The following is a 16,453-nucleotide window of genomic DNA, read 5'->3' as shown; positions in this document are numbered from 1 at the left end:
TTTTTATTAATAAATATGATTGATATTGCATGAATTTGTCAGAATTATTATCGTGAATAATCAAATTGATTTTGTAAAATCAAGGTGACACATAATGCGGATTTCAATAATCTTATTATGACATTAAACATATACATAAAGTTTTTACAATATGAAGGTTAACATGTAAACATGATCAAAGCTTTGCTCGTCTCAATCTTCATTTGGCACCTCTTCTACAAGAGGCTTAATATCTTTTGTTGTTACAAGATTTCACTTCATACTTGTATATTATCCATTAACCACTAATCATATTAAGTAGAAAATACTTCAGAAATACCGTTAATAGATAAATATTTTATAATTGGGTCAACTTTCTTATTATGATTTGTATTTGTAAGTTTTTATAAAATGATTGTCTCTAGTATGTTGGATTTCTTGTGTTTTTTATTAATAAATAAGTTGTTCATATGATGATCATTGTATCCTATTACTAGTATTTTTTTTACACTATCTAATTAATTAATTAAATTTAGTCTATCGTAATATTTCATCTTTTATATTCCTATGAACTTTAGATTGCTTAAACATGGGTTTATTTATTTATATACTTTTCAAGTTAGCTAAACACTTTCGTAGGAACTAGGAAGGAACATACAATATACTTTTTTTTGGTGATTTGGAACATATAATATATATTACGATCAATATTGGAAAGTTTAAATACAGCATGTATAAAATCAATTTTCATGGATAACAAAACAAACATCTTGTCTGGGTGGTGTAGTTGGTTATCACGCTAGTCTCACACACTAGAGGTCCCCGGTTCGAACCCGGGCTCAGACACTCTTTTCCTGTTCATTTTTTGGCAGAGTGGGGCCATTATCACGTGCACCTCGTTGGAAAGCGTGACCCGTATAGAATGCTGAAAGAGTTTTGGTTCACTTGTACCATTTTTAGTTGGATTTTTTATCCCCTCAAAAAATATTTATCTTGGTTTTTTTTAGTGATGTGAATTTTCCATTTTTTTTACAAGGCTAATTAAACAACACAAAAAGGAAACGGAACAAGAAAGGCAAATCTATTTCATAAGAAAGTAAATTTTCAATGCATCATTCTATGACTTATGAATTAGCAAACTAGAATTTGGAGAGACTTTAAACTTGAGTATAAAATTTGCACACTAATTTTCTTCTCCTAAAGTATAAGTGATAGAGACATTATTTTGAGAGATGAGGTCTTTAATATTTTGGACTAAAATTGCATGCATATGATAAGTCACAAGAGGATCAATTGCATACACATGATAAATCATAAAGAGAAATGATATTTGTACAATCATTTTTGTATAATTTTTGTACAATCTTCTCTCTCATACTCACATTATCTTCTTATTCTCTCTCTTTCTTTTTCTTTTTCTATTGTTTTTGACCAATAAGAAGAGAACACAACAAGGTTATCCTAAAAGTTGTATCAAAAGAGTTATTCAAATATCACTACTCAGTCACAAAAGAATCATTTATGAAGTGTGAATTAGCAATTCACTCTTCTTGGTTTTGGTGACAAATCACTAAAGACTATGTAAATCTTTTTTTTTTTAAAAAAAAAAAATTGAGAAAGGAGAAACTTTTATTAATAATAGTGGCATTAATAGCTCCAAAAAAATAGTGGCTAAAGCCCGGGTTTACTTGACACCTTATTTAGAGTTAATCGACAACACATAGGGGTAACACATAGGGGTTGTCGATTAACTCTAAATAGTGGCATTATTAGGCTCTATTCACTCCACATTCTTAAACATTTTGTGGGATAAACAAGTTCCTTTGAAAGTTATGGTGTTTACTTGGCGCTTCCTTCGTAACAGGATTCCAACAAAAGTCAATATATTTGGGAGTGGTATTCTTCAGCATAATTACCAATTTTGCGTGGTTGGGTGTAGTGTGGTTGAATTAGCAGATCATCTATTCTTGGAGTGTCCTTTGTTAAGTTCTGTTTGGCATCTTATTAGAAACTAGATTGGTATCTCCTTTGCATATTCACACTGTTTGCTTAATTAGTTTGACATATGCAGTACCGCTAAATCTCTTTGATTTGTTTTGTATTTAATCTGGGTTGCTTGTGTTTGGTTAATCTGCAAAGAAAAAAACAATATGATCTTTGATAATAAGGATGAATCATCACAACAACTCTTGGATAAAATTAAGCTCCTCTCTTTTTGGTGGGTGAAGGCAAACGCCATTACTTTTGCTTTTGGTTTTCACAATTGGTGACTTAATCATTTAGTTTGCTTAGGCTATAACTTGTAATTTTACGAAGTCATTACATTCTTATTGGTTTAAGAGGGTTTGTATTTATTCTCTTAACTTTTAGTTATCTAATTTAACACTTCTTCTGTTATTCAGAATGCTTCATCCGTATTAATATATTTATTTTAATTTGTTTAAAAAGAAATCTATGAGTTAACAAAATCTTTAATTTTGTAAATATGAGATAATTTCAACACAAAAAAAAAAAAAAAAAAGGATTCATGCATGATTCAGGAACATTTATTTACAAAATAAAAAGATGACTCAATTAAAATATTAAAGAAGATGCTCAATTAAAATATTAAAATTCAATTGACAAGTCAAAAACTAAAAAATAAAATAAAGAAAGAATCCAAATAAAATAGTTTAATTTTAATAAATGAAAGAAAAAGAAATGTAAAGAAAAAAGTTGAATAGGTGTGTAATGTGCGTGTGCTCCCCGTGGAGTAGAATTGAAAACGAAGGTGTGGGCTCCAATCCCCTGAATCAAAAACCATTTTATTATTATTCTTTACAACCCTTTCTTCACGTTCCTTCTTAACTACGAAAAACCTACACTTTCTTTCTTCTTCTTCTTCTTCTTTCTAGTCTCAATTGCTCCGATTCAGAATCTTCAAATGCTTCATTGAACTACTCAATTTTCACCGCATTGCATCGTTTTCAATGGAAGAATCTTCTTCTTACACTGGTCTTCCTACTAGCCACTTACTCGGTTCAGTTCCCGTAAGAATTTTTTTCGTTTTTTTTTTTGTTGCTTTAGTTTAGTTTATTCATTGCATGTTCGATTATGTAGTTCGGAAAATCGATCTCGTGTTTTGTTTGAGTAATTGAGTTTGGAATTTTGATGAGAATTTTTTTTTTTGGAAGAAATTGTGGAAATGGAAAGAAGAATTCGCAATTGTAAAATTGAAGATTAGGAAATTTGTTTCTGAATTAAGTAGTAGTCGAACTTATTTTTTCAGGTTTGATGTTAAATGTGATTTTTATTTTAATTAATTTTTTAACATTAAATTGATATAAGTTAATTATGAAACTGAATTGGTATATGTTTCTTGTGTAGTTAAAATTAGTATGATCTGAGTTACCATTGTGAGTTATGTTTTGCCATGTTTGGAATCTATTTAGCACCAACACTTCTGACCGAAAATGTCTTGTGTCGGAGTGTGTGTGTGTGTGTGACACAACATCAGAATACACTCGTTCATCTTATTTTTCAAATTACTACCGGTGTCAACATGTCAGGGTCGTGTCTGGTGGCCGTGGATGTGTCAATGCTTCATAAGTTGGATTGACTTATTTGAGTTTTTCTATTAGGATTTGTTTGATTGTTTAGGAGAGCTTATAAAAACAAATTGTGACATGTCCATAAGTTGTTATCGACTTATTTCCATAAGCTCTCCAAGATGGCTTATGAGAACAACTTATAGCTATATGAAAGTATTGTGACTTTATTTTATCTTTTGTTATAGAAATAGCGTATACATAAGGACTTAAATGATTAACATTTATGGTATAAGCGCTTAGTTAAGTTGTTTTTTTAAAAATGAGCTAAATATATATGTTAGTTTGTTTAATATTGTTGGTTTTGTGTATTTTCTGTTTGGTGTTCAGGCTGTCATAGTTGAAGGAGAAAAGACTACGAAACATGTGGGTACGGAGTTATGGCATTGAATTTTTGCTTCTTAACAAAGAAATTTATTATTATTTCTTACTTTTATGGGTTTTCAGTTCTCTTGAAACATATTGCATGTAAACATAAATGTAGACCCTGAAGCAAATATGCAAATATTCCCTCCCGCCGCCAACGGAGGAGACAGAGGACGGGGAGGATATCAAACTGTTGGCACTCCTACTGGTATGTTATCTAGGTCGTTGTTTTTTATTTGACAGTATATTTGTTGTATTTCCATGGCTTTTTTTCCTCATGAAAGCCTCTAAATTGTATATAATTCATTACTTTGTAATGTATTGATGACTGGTGTGGAGAAATGATTCATTTAATTAGAGATTTCGAGTGGATACTGGAGACATTTTCTCATTGTATGAGATCACGTACGATTTTTCATGTACTACATCATCTGAATTAGTTCCCATTTTCCTTTGAATCTTTACTTGTTAAAAATTGTAGAATAAAGAAACCAATTATGATGCGATCTGGGTCATGACTCTACTATTGGTTGAGGGAGATAGTAAGCATATTATATAATATCTTTAATATGTTTCTCTTGTAACCTTATAAATGTTTTACTAGCTATTTTCACACTTCTATTTATTCTTGCCGAGAGTTCCTTCCTTTTCCCCCTTGTTATTTGGGGTTTAGGGGTTAGGACCAGTTTGAAGTAGAACTGCTTGATTATGGCCGTCTCAGAATGTTCCATTTGTATAGTTTATTTACTTCATTTCTCAAACTTAATATTCTACTGAGCCAGAGTGTAGTTAAATAGCGGCACTATAGCGCTATTGCATAGTGGAATTTGAGTAAATCGATACTGTTCCGCGATACGCTATTTAGTATAATATATTGTGCAATAGTTGCTACACCGCTACAGTGGCGCTATAGCGCTATTGCTTTGCTGAATTTCAATAACCACTGTTTTCCAAACTCCGCAATTGATAACAAAGGAGCCGGGTTATTTTTTACCCTTTTTCCTTTTCATCAAAGAGAAAATCTTTGTGCAGTCTCTTAATCAGATAAACTGTAATTTTCTCTGCACATTTGTATTGAAGCCGCCTCTTCTCAATAAAAGGAATTATTACTGATTAATCGACTAATATATATTTATATCAGTTTTTCTTTATTTTATTTTCTTATGTTTTTCAATATGACTTATTATTAATTGTATTTCTTCATATCATTTCTCAATCATCAGCTGCCCCTCGGTAAAACAAACTAACATGTACAAGTTTTTGATCTATTTTAATAAATTTTATCATATATTGTATGCACTTTAATTTCATTTTTCAAATCAATAAAGTGTGCAACTGTGTACCATCTTCAAGGCTTCCATATACCTGCAATATAAACTGTTATATAGTTTTTTATTTTACAGTTATTATGTTCACTGGCATTTATTTAATGCAAGCCTACTTTGTGAATTACATTGGCCCTCTACTTGTCGCTTTATTCCACTAGTAATGCATATCTCAAGTGTCAAGATTCTACCAGTCAGTCTAATTGTTTTTATTGATTTTGAATGATCTTGAGTATACTCTCATTTTTTACCGAGGTTGTTGATTTGATTCTGTGATCAGACCTGAAAATATGTCATTCAATAATTTCTGGTTTGTTCATGCATGCAGAAGCATTTGAACAACAGCCAACAAACAACTGGAGGGGGTTCTTTAGCGTCTCATCTTACTCGCAGTATTTTGATGTAGATACAGATGCTGTTATGACCAGATTGATAAGTTCCTTCAATCCAGTTGGTGGAGACTTCTTCAGCAAGATAGATGCTAACCCTGATTTGTGCGTTCTGTTTTTTTTTTTTTTTTAATTGTGCTTATATATGTTCTATAATCAAAATAGATTTACAAATGTTATTGTGGAGATTTTTTAAGTTTGATCGAACTTTTACTTTAGTGTTTTGTAGGAAATTGTGTCATTTTCCTTCCAGCTCCCTGTCACTTTTTTCTATGGATACATGTATTAAGTCATGGGATACATTTACTGAACTTATCCTGGGTTTTCAGGATCATTTCCCAAAATTCATTGATTGTGCATGTTAATGACTATTCATTACTAACTGTGTGGTTCTTTTTTATGTTATTATAGATATGGGCTTATATGGATCTCAACGACATTGGTCTTTGTACTTGCCTCACTTGGAAATCTTGCCACATTCCTTATGCAACAACATGCAGATAGCGCTACCTCATGGAGCTTTGATGTTAGCTATATGAATACGGCTGCATGGTCTATCTATGGTTATGCAATAGTGGTCCCAATGGCATACTACTTCTTCCTTCAGTACATGGGTTCAAATGCCAACCTTGTAAGGTTTTGGTGCATGTGGGGATATTCCCTCTCCATTTTCATAATCTCTTCAGTAAGTTTCTACTTCCTAAGCCCAACAACTGGGATTAATTTTGTTTCTACTTCATCCTATCTACCGACTTTTGATGTATTTTTTTTATCATAAAATATCATGCATTGTAGAAATTCAAACAGAATTTATATTAGTTGTAATAAGAAATTGCATCAATTTCTAGGTAATTATGCTTTAATTTTTGTGCTGCTATCTAATTTATATTACTTGGGATGCTTTCAGTTTTTGTTGATAATTCCAGTTGAGATTCTGCGGTGGTTCATAACACTCATTACTGGTGTTGCGTCAGCTAGCTTTGTTGCCTTAAACTTGAGGTCTTACATAGAAGGCAATGACATTTCAGTGGCGATCATGGCCGCATTTTTCTTGCAAATAGGTCTGGCAGTCTTCATCAAGGTTTGGTTCTTTGCATAGAAAAATGCATAGCAACAGTGAAGAATTAGTCCCAACCATACCATTGATAGTTGGCTCCATCGGCTACCTTTGTTCAAGACGTGAATGGAGTCTATGCATCAAATTTGGTTTGTTTTTGTGGATTTACTAGAATGGAATTGGAGAGAGTTGCAGAGTAATGTGATTTCTGTATCAGCTTGGTCTGTGTTCGTATCATTTTGGCATGTTGCTTTGTGAAGACCATTATTTTGGAAGTGAAAGAAAACAATCATTGAGTGTAAAATTTAAGTCTAAATGTCTGAGTTTCTTGCATATCTGTGTAAATATACCATTTCAAGTAAATTTCCTTTTTTAGTTGAAATTCAAGTATTCATAGAGGATTTTTTCTAATCACACCCAAAATATACCTGGTAACACCCTAATTTAATTAAAATCTAATTATAATATCAAAATTGTTCTTGTTCATATAAAAAAAAAATTTCACCTCTCAACCTAAATCTTCACCTTGTCTCTCTCATAAAACATTGAACCACATGGTCTTTTATACTCAATTGTATAACACGTTAACTAATTCAACAAGTGAAACCAAATGACGTACGAATTATGTTCTAAATGTAGGTTCTGTGATGGCAAATGTCGTTGCATAAAATTTAAATTATGTAAATTTATGAGAGAAAGTTGGGTGCATGTCAATGGTGGTTTGATGAATATTGAATACATTGGTGGCCTTGTGGGTTCGATTAAGATAGTGAAAGGGTTTGATGAATATAAGGGTTTTTGAGAGAAAGGGTTTTGGGTGACAATTATAGTTTAATTTAAAATTTTAAAGTATTTAAAATCTTAAGAGTAATTAAATTAATCTTAGCATTAAGATAGCATTGATTTTTACGGCTAAATCTTAAGAGTAATTTAAACAATAACAATATTACATATATAACTTACTTTTAGCAATATTTATTATAAAAAGTTGTTTACTTGTTTACAATTTTTAGTGATACAAGTTTTATTTATTAAATTTATTTATAACAATAGATTATCTCAATTTTAACTCATTGCTTTCTTAATTGCACTTGCCAATCCATCATAAGCAACTTCCCAAGATGTGCTAAGTTCTTCACTCCACTTGTCTCCCACAACTTCCTTAATTGTTTTTAGCAAAGCTTCTTTAACCACCTGCAAGGTGCCAAAACCATTAATTTTGGGTTAGCGACTTAAAACATACAAAAATGGAATGGAAGATGCTTTTTTATTGGTGTATTATTGAATTAAGGAATACGTAACTAGGCAATAAACAAATTAGGAATGCATGCATACAATATTTTATTTTACTATACTATCATACCACAAAATGAGGATCAACAACTCCCTTTTGAATGTGAATAGAACCCAATGTAGCATCTCCTAAAACTACTTCTCCTGTTGCTCGAAGTTGAACTGCCGCGTCACGCACCTATAATTCAAAAAGTATAAATATATTAAGATCCGTCTCCATTCATGTTAAGAACTATTACAAAAATATAACGATGAAATTTGATAATATTCTTTGGCTTAAGTACTTTTGATTTTCAAGTATCGTGATTGTGTGATTTTCCCCCTCACGTTCTTTGGGAGACATGTACTCATGTTATTTGCCCTTTTAATGTAGTTGTATCCAAAAACAAAAAAAAATCCCAAATTTACATTGAGGTGGTAGTTTTGACACCAATGTTTCATAGCTAGCGTGAATTTTCTTTTAGGAAAACTGAAAATTGTGCATTTAATATGGGATGAAATCCCTAATTAGGGTTTGAAACTCGTGAAGAATAATAAAAAGAAAAGAAAATTAATAGATTTCTTAGTTAGTAGTTTAAAGAGAATCAATAACATTGAATGAAGAATAAAAAAAGAAAAGAAAATTAATTGTTGTGTATTACACTCACCATTCCAAAAACTTTTTCAGCGTGAGCTTGGAGTTGGGGACTATCTTGTACTCCCGTTGAGTCCTTAAGAAAAGAGAACATACCCTTTGCTGCAGGTGCTTTCTCTAATATACTATTTTAATTAAAGCAACCAAACATATTCTTGTTATTTAATTTACACTATTTCCTTTAAACAGGAAATCAACAAAATGAGAAAACACAAACAAAAAAGACTCATGATAGATAAAAACTTACGTAGTGTAGAAGAAAACACTATAGCCAGGAAGGTTTTGTTTGAATGATTCCCATGAGCTATTCACTAAAGCCTCTTGATTCTCTGTGAAACCCATATTTCTCTTATTCTTTTTAGTTTAGTTTTGTTATATTTGAATTGACAATGTAATAATTTTGCATTCAATACTTGTTTATATAGACAACTTATAGGTGTAAAGAGATGCAGTTAGTTCATTGTAATTGTTTTCTCAAAGAATCTATTGGCTTGTGGAAATGACCATTGAAATTATGAAGAGACCAGAATCTTTTTTAACATTTAAAACTAACAAAATTTAATCAAATATGGCGGGGGCTTTGCCCCCTACCTCTCACCAAAAAAACAAATCAAATAAAGGTAATGCTCCTTCTATTTTTTTTTTAGTTTTCATTTTGGGGCTTTATACTTACATCAAGGAAACCAATAAATTTTATTACTTTTAATTGTTTTTATTTTTTATTATTATTATTTTTTTTATCTTTTTCTTATAAATAACAAATGTTAAATTGTTATCTCATTCTATCTATTTCTCTCTTTGAAATAAATAATATAGTGTAATATTGACAAAACAATTACTATTTTTGAATTTGCATCGCCGCCTGAATGCAGTGAAAAATAAGGGTTTCTACATCTTCGTGAACCACCTGTGAGAATGCATGTATTCCATGTTCCAAAAAGAATCATACTCTCATAAAATAGCTTCTTTACCGACTATTAAAGAGAATCAATTATTAATTGATGGAATATATGCACTCTTGAATAAAAATGTATGGAAATATTGGACACTATGACTAGGTGAAAGATCAATTTTATGTGCCTACAACAAACCAAATGGGTGTGTGAGAAAGCGAAAGAATTAGATAGTTCATAATTTAAACTTTGGTACACTCGCAAAGTTAAATCAAAAAATGGGGGTAGGAATTATCGCGGATAAGGAGTGAAAAAAGATATTGTGGAGGACGTAAGTACAGACTACCACGGGTTTTGTTCAATGACATTAATAGATCAATGAGTTTTTGTTTGTGGATTTATAATTATGTCTATCAATGATGAGTCATTTGAGGTCATTCCAAAGGATTGGTTTGATATTAATCTAAATTATGCAATGGTCGATGTGATAGTAAGTTATATAATTCAAGGACGAATTTGCTTCATTCAATGATGAATTTTCATCAAAACAGTCTTTGTGAAAAAAATCACTTTCCAAATTTTTTGATCAGATTCGTCCTTGTATATGTGGAATGGAAGCTGATTCGGAACTCCACATCACAGGTTACATCACATGTCTTGTAAAAAAAAAGGTTAACTTCACACGTCAACACTATTAACAACTAACTTGACAGAATGACTAAATTAATTGAACATTATAATATTGAAGAACGTTCTAGCTATTTCGATTAATTCAGATAGAAAATTGATCGATTGTTCAAACTTTGAGAACGAACAAACATATTCACTTAATATTCCCTTTTTTTTTGTTTTTGCTAGAACCTTTCCAAACTGATAGTTTTAAAGTATCACCTATTAAACAATGCTACAATCACATAGCATTCTAAGAAATTAAACTCCTTCTTATTTATTTTTTACAACACTAGGCTATGTGGAACTTTTTTAAGATATTTCATTCCAATCAACTTCAACACTGATTAACATTAAGTAATAGATGGTTATCCTTCATCAAACTGGATTTTTGATCACGAAAATATCACAAATGAATTGGATTTAGTCATTCGTCTATGTTTGTGTGAAGTATATATATCCTCCGCGTATAAATAAAGAGATTAATCATTCGAATTGGATAGACAATTTATGTCTTTTTCGATTAATAAATTCGGCTTCCTAGTTAATATCAACAATTTAGTAAGTTTCAACCTTATAAAAGAAAAAACTTGAACTCAGTAGATAGATACTCCATCATTTAAGTGTCAAGGAATGTACCTTATTCTTTTGACATTTGAATACCATCATTTAATCTCAGCTTAACAAGAATTTAATCTTTTGAATGAAACATTGGGAATGCCATTCGTATATTGGAGTCCTGCTGCTTGGCAAGTTTGAATTTATCCCCATTCAAAGGTAACACAATTGGTGTAGTTGGGAGGTACAAACGTTCAACTGCAACAATTGTCTTCCTTTGAATGGGGTAATTCAAACTTGTTAAACGGCAGAAATCCAACATTTGATGATCATCTAGAATAATGGTATCCAAGTGTCAAGGAATGCACTTCATTCTTTTGACACTTGAATACCATCATTCAAGATGTTCATCGCATGCTGGAGTGCTGCTGTTTAGCAAGTTTGAATTTACCCCATTCAAGAGTAAGATAATTGTTGCAGTTGGAAGGTACATTCGGGAATGAAATGTAATGTAATGTGATAACATATATAGTTGAATATGCATAATACATGTTGTTTTGAATGGAACAATAATTATCTTATTTATTCACTTTTCAAATTTATTTATTCATTACACAATTTTAATTAGTTGAATTCACGTTAGATTTAATTAGTTTTTATTCAAATACGCAATTATTCAAAACGCGACTTTAATCGAAATTATTTCAAATGCAATTTTATTCTAAGTACCATAATGTCAAACAAAATGTGCGCGACACAAAAATAAAACATAAAAAAATCCAAAACAATTAGGCATTAAAAGCCATTACATTCATTCTTCCTCGTCACACAAGTCAATCGAGTTGCCCGCTACAGTCCCTGGGGAACCTTGTTTTGGTTGAGGACCAAAATAGCATGTCCTCCCGCTCCTCCTCAACCTCGACTGATTGTACACCGTCACCTTCGAACCCTTCTTTTTTTCTTTCTTTCTCGGAACCATCACAAACAATTATGTGCCATGTCATAGGCGATTTTTCTTTGTTCTTCTCATCACCCTGAACGTTACCCTGATTCTGATTCTGAGACATATCTACATTAAAAAAAAATTGCGATCAAAACCTAAACTAAACAACAATGCCATAAAATCGTAAAATCAAAAACTAAACCTACACCTAAACTATCATCAAAACCTACACCTAAACCTAAACAATTCTAACAATTCTACAACGATTCATCAAAACCTAAACCTAACAATTCAATAAAAATTCTCTAACAATTCTAACCTAAACTATCCTAACATATCATAAAATCAATAAAACCTATATAATCGAAATTTAACAAAAAAAAAAAACAATTCGACCACAAAACAACAATGCAATAGAATTCAAAAAACTTACTTGTTCTTGTGATTGAAATTAACTTGGAATGACTTCAAATTGCTCAAAATCGCACCTAGGAGAATAAAAAACGTAACAATGGAGTTTTGGAAACTCATATGTCTGGTCTGTACTTATAACAAACTTTCGGTAGTTAACTCCCGAGGTTTTCCTCGGCAGTTAACTGCAGCCGGTTTTTGAATTCCTCGACAGTTAACTGTCAAGGGAGCAAAAGCGTATTTTACTTGTGAACCTCAGCCTTATGAAATGTGTCAACAACAATTTTCCATCATTAATGAGAAGAACATCAAAATTTTAACATGCATGCATAGGTGGACCATGCAGTAGGGCATTTATCTAATTACATTTTCCCCATAAATATTAGGCTCTACTAGTTCCAACTATATGTAAATAAGGTTGGGTACTTAAATTCTGATGTCTACTTCTAACAGGTAGGTGTATAAGCTTTCATGATCTAAGAGTGTCTTTTATTGTCTTTAAATATCCTTTAATTTTTCTAATATTGTAATATTGTTTCATGTCAAAACTTTTATGTTTCTTTTCAATCTTCCTTTCAAAAAATTTCATCGTTAAGTTTTTTTTTTTTTTTTTTTTTTTTTTTTTTTTTTTATACAGACAAAATGACAATAGTCGATGAAAACTTAAACTCACAAATGGTGGAGCTAGAATTTGAACCCGGATGATCACCGTGTTCGATCTAACAATTTGAACCAAATCAATAACTTTCAAGCATTTTTATATTTGATTCCTTTATTTTTCAGCAAACTTTTTTATTCCTTTAAGATTCCTCACAAAACTTGCACCTTTGTTTGATCAAGACATTTTTTGAACGACACATTCACACGCACCTAAGGTCATTTAAGTTACCAATTAACTCATTCAAACTCCTATGATCACACTGATCAAACACTCCTTTGTGGTAGGTTTGACAAATTTCATAATCAATTAACAAAAAATTAGAGTAAACAACTTTGCATGCCTACATGTCGATGCTGATGGATAACTAAGGACCAAGGATGGTCATATAAGAGAGTGTTATATATATAACATTTTTTTGTTGCTAATAATATATTTATAACACTTTCATAAAAATAAAAAAATTTATAACACTCCTTTCAAAGAAAATATTTTTGTTTTGAAGGAAAAAAAAATAAAATTTCAAAGAAAATATTTATAACGCTAACAGTTTAAAATACCACTTTAAATGTAAATACACATCTTAATATTTCTCTACCGAGTGTATTTTAAAAACTACCCAGTCATAACGTGTTTGTTTTGAACTTTAACACATGATCTAATAAAATAATAATATTATAAAAGGTGGGAATTAATACACTAAAATAACATTTTTATTGTCAAAACGAAAAAAAGAACTAAGTAATACTTTTGTTGTGAAAAAAAAAACTAAGGTGAGCTATACAAGGACTATATAAATTACTTTAAAACGACAATTGAAAAATAATGGGATATGGTATTTGGTTGTTATAGTGGAAAATATTTTTTAGATATTTGCCAATGACATTGAATAATGTGTTTGAAAATGAACACCAAGGAAAATAAAGATTAGATTTAACTAAGTGATTAAACTCAAATTGTTAATTCCTTAAAAAAAAAAAACTGAAGTTGTTAATAAGTTCTCAAAGGATGAATCACATGAAAGAACCGAGTTCGATTTTGGATGAAACAATTATTAATTAGATTTTATTTACCTATCAAATATTATTTATCTTCCGATTAAACTCCGAATTATCAAGGTTCTCATCCTCTAGGAATCATAACGTTAAAAAAACAAATTTTATCAAAATCCACGGCTAACCCTGCAAGACCCCTATTATTCAAACAAAAATGTCTTAATTACTAGAATTGTACCTACAGGAAGGAAATGATTAGGTTTAATGATTAGGTCCCATGATCAAGTAAATAGATTGGATGAATAGGTCAATTGTATAGTTAAAAGTTGTATAGTTAAGTAGTGGATCATTGGCTGATCGTAAAATTGGTAAAATTTAACATAACTTATTTTTACAAACTATATATCGAAATGCACATAATTTTCTAACATTGTAAATAAAAATAAACATAAATTTTCTTACCCAAATTGGATTGTGCTGACTATATAATGCTTTTCTCGTTTTGCATAGTATTGAAACTAGACAGAAAGAATCATTTTGGGTGGAATTCACTTGAGGCTCTCTTCTTCTCATTTACTTTATTTTTACTTTATTTCGTCTATTTTTCTTTTACAAACTATACAAAGAGGTACTTTTTGACTTACCAATAGATCCTATTGTTTTTGTGGCAAAGATGTGTGGATAGGTTGGAGAAAGGGTGTTTATTCAATCTCTTAGCAAAGGATGATTTGTACATACGTGAGATTTTACATCAAGATTCTCAACTTTACATTAATGGGTGTGGAGTTGAAAAGACTTTATCTTTTTTTTTGTGTGTCTTGTGTCATGAAGATTGGATGGAAACTTTGCAATGTTTAGGTGTTTATTGTACATTGTTAAATGGTGTAATCATCCTTTTGATAATAAAGGGATCAATGTTGAGGGCATTTTTTTTTTGTTCATGTTGGGGGATTTCTATCAATTGAAGACTCAATCTTGGTGGTGGATTAAAGAAAAGGCACATAGCACAAATATGATAACTATTTCATAGTTATTTCAATATTGAGGGGGATTTTTTTAACAAGAAATGCACTAGCATAAATATAATAATAACTATTTAATAGTCATTTCAATAATTTTTATTATATAAACTTGTTAAACAAGTTTTAGTAATACAACTTTTATTTATTAAGTTGAGATATAATTATATATCATCTCAAGTTTAACTCATTGCCTTCTTAATTGCAGTTGCCAATGCATCATAAGCTACTTCCCAAGCAGTGCTCAATTCTTCGCTCCATTTATCTCCTGATGATTCTTTTATTGTTTTCAGCAAAGCTTCTTTAACCACCTGTAAGGCGCCAAAAGCATTAATTTTGGATCTATTGAAATATTTTATTAAATTAAAGAATAATAAATGGCCATTAGGGAGTAAAAAAATTAAGAATGAATCTATTGAAATATTGTATGATATTATCATACCACAAAATGAGGATCAACAACTCCATTCTGAATGTGGATAGCACCCAAAGTAGCATCTCCCAATACTACTCCTCCTGTGGCTCGGAGTTGTGCAGCTGAATCGCGTACCTATAATTCAAAATGTATAAATATCTTAAGATCAATAACATTCATGTTAGTGAAAACTATTTAAAAAGTACAAATATAATTTGTTATTATTCCTATTAATATAATGTGATTATATATTCTTAAGTAGAAAAATATTAATTCATTTTCTAATTTTAATTGAACAATCTTTCCAACTAGTAAAAAATAAAATTAAACTTTGATTAAATAGATGCTTTATTGCGCTTTCAATCTCCCGCAATTGTGAAATTTTGATTTCATGTGTTTCAATTGTGTGGATGATGTCTCCTAGATATCACAATTGTTAATATCATCTTTCTCTCCATCCATTAATCATATTGAAGTACTTGTTCAAAAATTAATCATATTGGAGTAATTGTTAATGCTAAAAGCCAAAATCGTCGTTAATTGAATGAAGAATAAATAAAAGAAGGAAAAAATTTATCGATATTTAATTACACTCACCATTCCAAAAACTTTTCCAGCATGGACTTGAAGTTTAGGACTATCTTGTACTCCAGCTGAGTCCTTAAGAAAAGAGAACATACCCTTTGCTGCAGGTGCTTTCTCCAATATACTGTTTTAAATAAAGCAACCAAAAATATTATTGTTAATTTTTTTGATACAATATTATTGTTAATTTATGTCTTCTCTTTTAAACCAACAATTAACGAGAAGAGAAAATACAAACACAAACACTCAAAAGATATCAAACTTACATAGTGTAGAACAAAACACTATAACCAGGATTTTGTTTAAATGATTCGAATGAGCTATTTACTAAAGCCTCTTGTTTCTCGGTGAAACCCATATTTCTCTTCTTATTTTTTATTTTGTTTTGCTATTTGTATTTGCAATGTAATAATTGTACATTCAATGCATGTTTATATAGAAAAATTAGAGGTGAAAAGAGATGTAGTATTTCGTGCGATTTATTTTTTTAATGAATCTATTGGCTTGTGGAAATGGCTATTGACAATATTATAGAGACAATAATCTTTTCAAAAACTTAATCAAACGAGTTTTCATTAAAGTTAATAAATATTTTAGAAAAAATCAAATATAATCATCAATATGAATATTATTTCATTTAGTCAATGTAATAATTAATTAATCTAATAAAAATAAGT

The 16,453-nt window shown here is 30.4% G+C and overlaps 3 protein-coding genes and 1 non-coding gene across 4 annotated transcripts; 2 read left to right on the top strand and 2 right to left on the bottom strand.

The window, feature by feature from the left end:
• Positions 1-751: 751 nt before the first annotated feature.
• TRNAV-CAC (transfer RNA valine (anticodon CAC)) lies at positions 752-825 on the top strand. The gene has a single exon. It is a non-coding gene; the product is annotated as a tRNA-Val (tRNA).
• A 1,930-nt stretch (positions 826-2,755) lies between these two features.
• On the top strand, positions 2,756-7,099 carry LOC11406063 (protein YIPF1 homolog). The gene is made up of 6 exons (XM_003616447.4): positions 2,756-3,008; positions 3,897-3,936; positions 4,051-4,140; positions 5,586-5,751; positions 6,058-6,331; positions 6,554-7,099. Exons 1-6 carry the CDS (start codon positions 2,949-2,951, stop codon positions 6,743-6,745), a joined length of 822 nt encoding a protein of 273 aa, XP_003616495.1. The 5' UTR covers positions 2,756-2,948; the 3' UTR covers positions 6,746-7,099.
• Positions 7,100-7,629: 530 nt separating this feature from the next.
• On the bottom strand, positions 7,630-9,038 carry LOC11406608 (leghemoglobin). The gene is made up of 4 exons (XM_003616446.3): positions 8,878-9,038; positions 8,644-8,755; positions 8,067-8,174; positions 7,630-7,897 (listed from the first exon to the last, which is right to left on the bottom strand). Exons 1-4 carry the CDS (start codon positions 8,970-8,972, stop codon positions 7,769-7,771), a joined length of 444 nt encoding a protein of 147 aa, XP_003616494.1. The 5' UTR covers positions 8,973-9,038; the 3' UTR covers positions 7,630-7,768.
• Positions 9,039-14,829: 5,791 nt separating this feature from the next.
• LOC11406606 (leghemoglobin-3) lies at positions 14,830-16,200 on the bottom strand. The gene is made up of 4 exons (XM_003616444.4): positions 16,043-16,200; positions 15,789-15,900; positions 15,219-15,326; positions 14,830-15,087 (listed from the first exon to the last, which is right to left on the bottom strand). Exons 1-4 carry the CDS (start codon positions 16,132-16,134, stop codon positions 14,959-14,961), a joined length of 441 nt encoding a protein of 146 aa, XP_003616492.1. The 5' UTR covers positions 16,135-16,200; the 3' UTR covers positions 14,830-14,958.
• Positions 16,201-16,453: the final 253 nt, after the last annotated feature.

This window comes from Medicago truncatula, chromosome 5 (assembly GCF_003473485.1).
Source record: "Medicago truncatula cultivar Jemalong A17 chromosome 5, MtrunA17r5.0-ANR, whole genome shotgun sequence".
Taxonomy (NCBI): Eukaryota; Viridiplantae; Streptophyta; class Magnoliopsida; order Fabales; family Fabaceae; genus Medicago; species Medicago truncatula.
The sequence above is the reverse complement of the archived record's forward strand: the minus strand, read 5'-3'. Positions and strand labels throughout refer to the sequence as shown.

Bases quoted from the DNA above. Each gene is read 5' to 3' on its own strand.
- LOC11406063 (XM_003616447.4), top strand. From the start codon at position 2,949: ATGGAAGAATCTTCTTCTTACACTGGTCTTCCTACTAGCCACTTACTC. The intron at 3,937-4,050 runs GTACGGAGTTAT...ACATAAATGTAG, and splicing joins AAAGACTACGAAACATGTGG to ACCCTGAAGCAAATATGCAA. The intron at 6,332-6,553 runs GTAAGTTTCTAC...GGATGCTTTCAG, and splicing joins CCATTTTCATAATCTCTTCA to TTTTTGTTGATAATTCCAGT.
- LOC11406608 (XM_003616446.3), bottom strand. From the start codon at position 8,972: ATGGGTTTCACAGAGAATCAAGAGGCTTTAGTGAATAGCTCATGGGAA. The intron at 8,175-8,643 runs GTGAGTGTAATA...TTTGAATTATAG, and splicing joins CTGAAAAAGTTTTTGGAATG to GTGCGTGACGCGGCAGTTCA. The intron at 7,898-8,066 runs GTATGATAGTAT...GGCACCTTGCAG, and splicing joins TTGTTGATCCTCATTTTGTG to GTGGTTAAAGAAGCTTTGCT.
- LOC11406606 (XM_003616444.4), bottom strand. From the start codon at position 16,134: ATGGGTTTCACCGAGAAACAAGAGGCTTTAGTAAATAGCTCATTCGAA. The intron at 15,901-16,042 runs GTAAGTTTGATA...TATTTAAAACAG, and splicing joins AGTGTTTTGTTCTACACTAT to TATATTGGAGAAAGCACCTG. The intron at 15,088-15,218 runs GTATGATAATAT...GGCGCCTTACAG, and splicing joins TTGTTGATCCTCATTTTGTG to GTGGTTAAAGAAGCTTTGCT.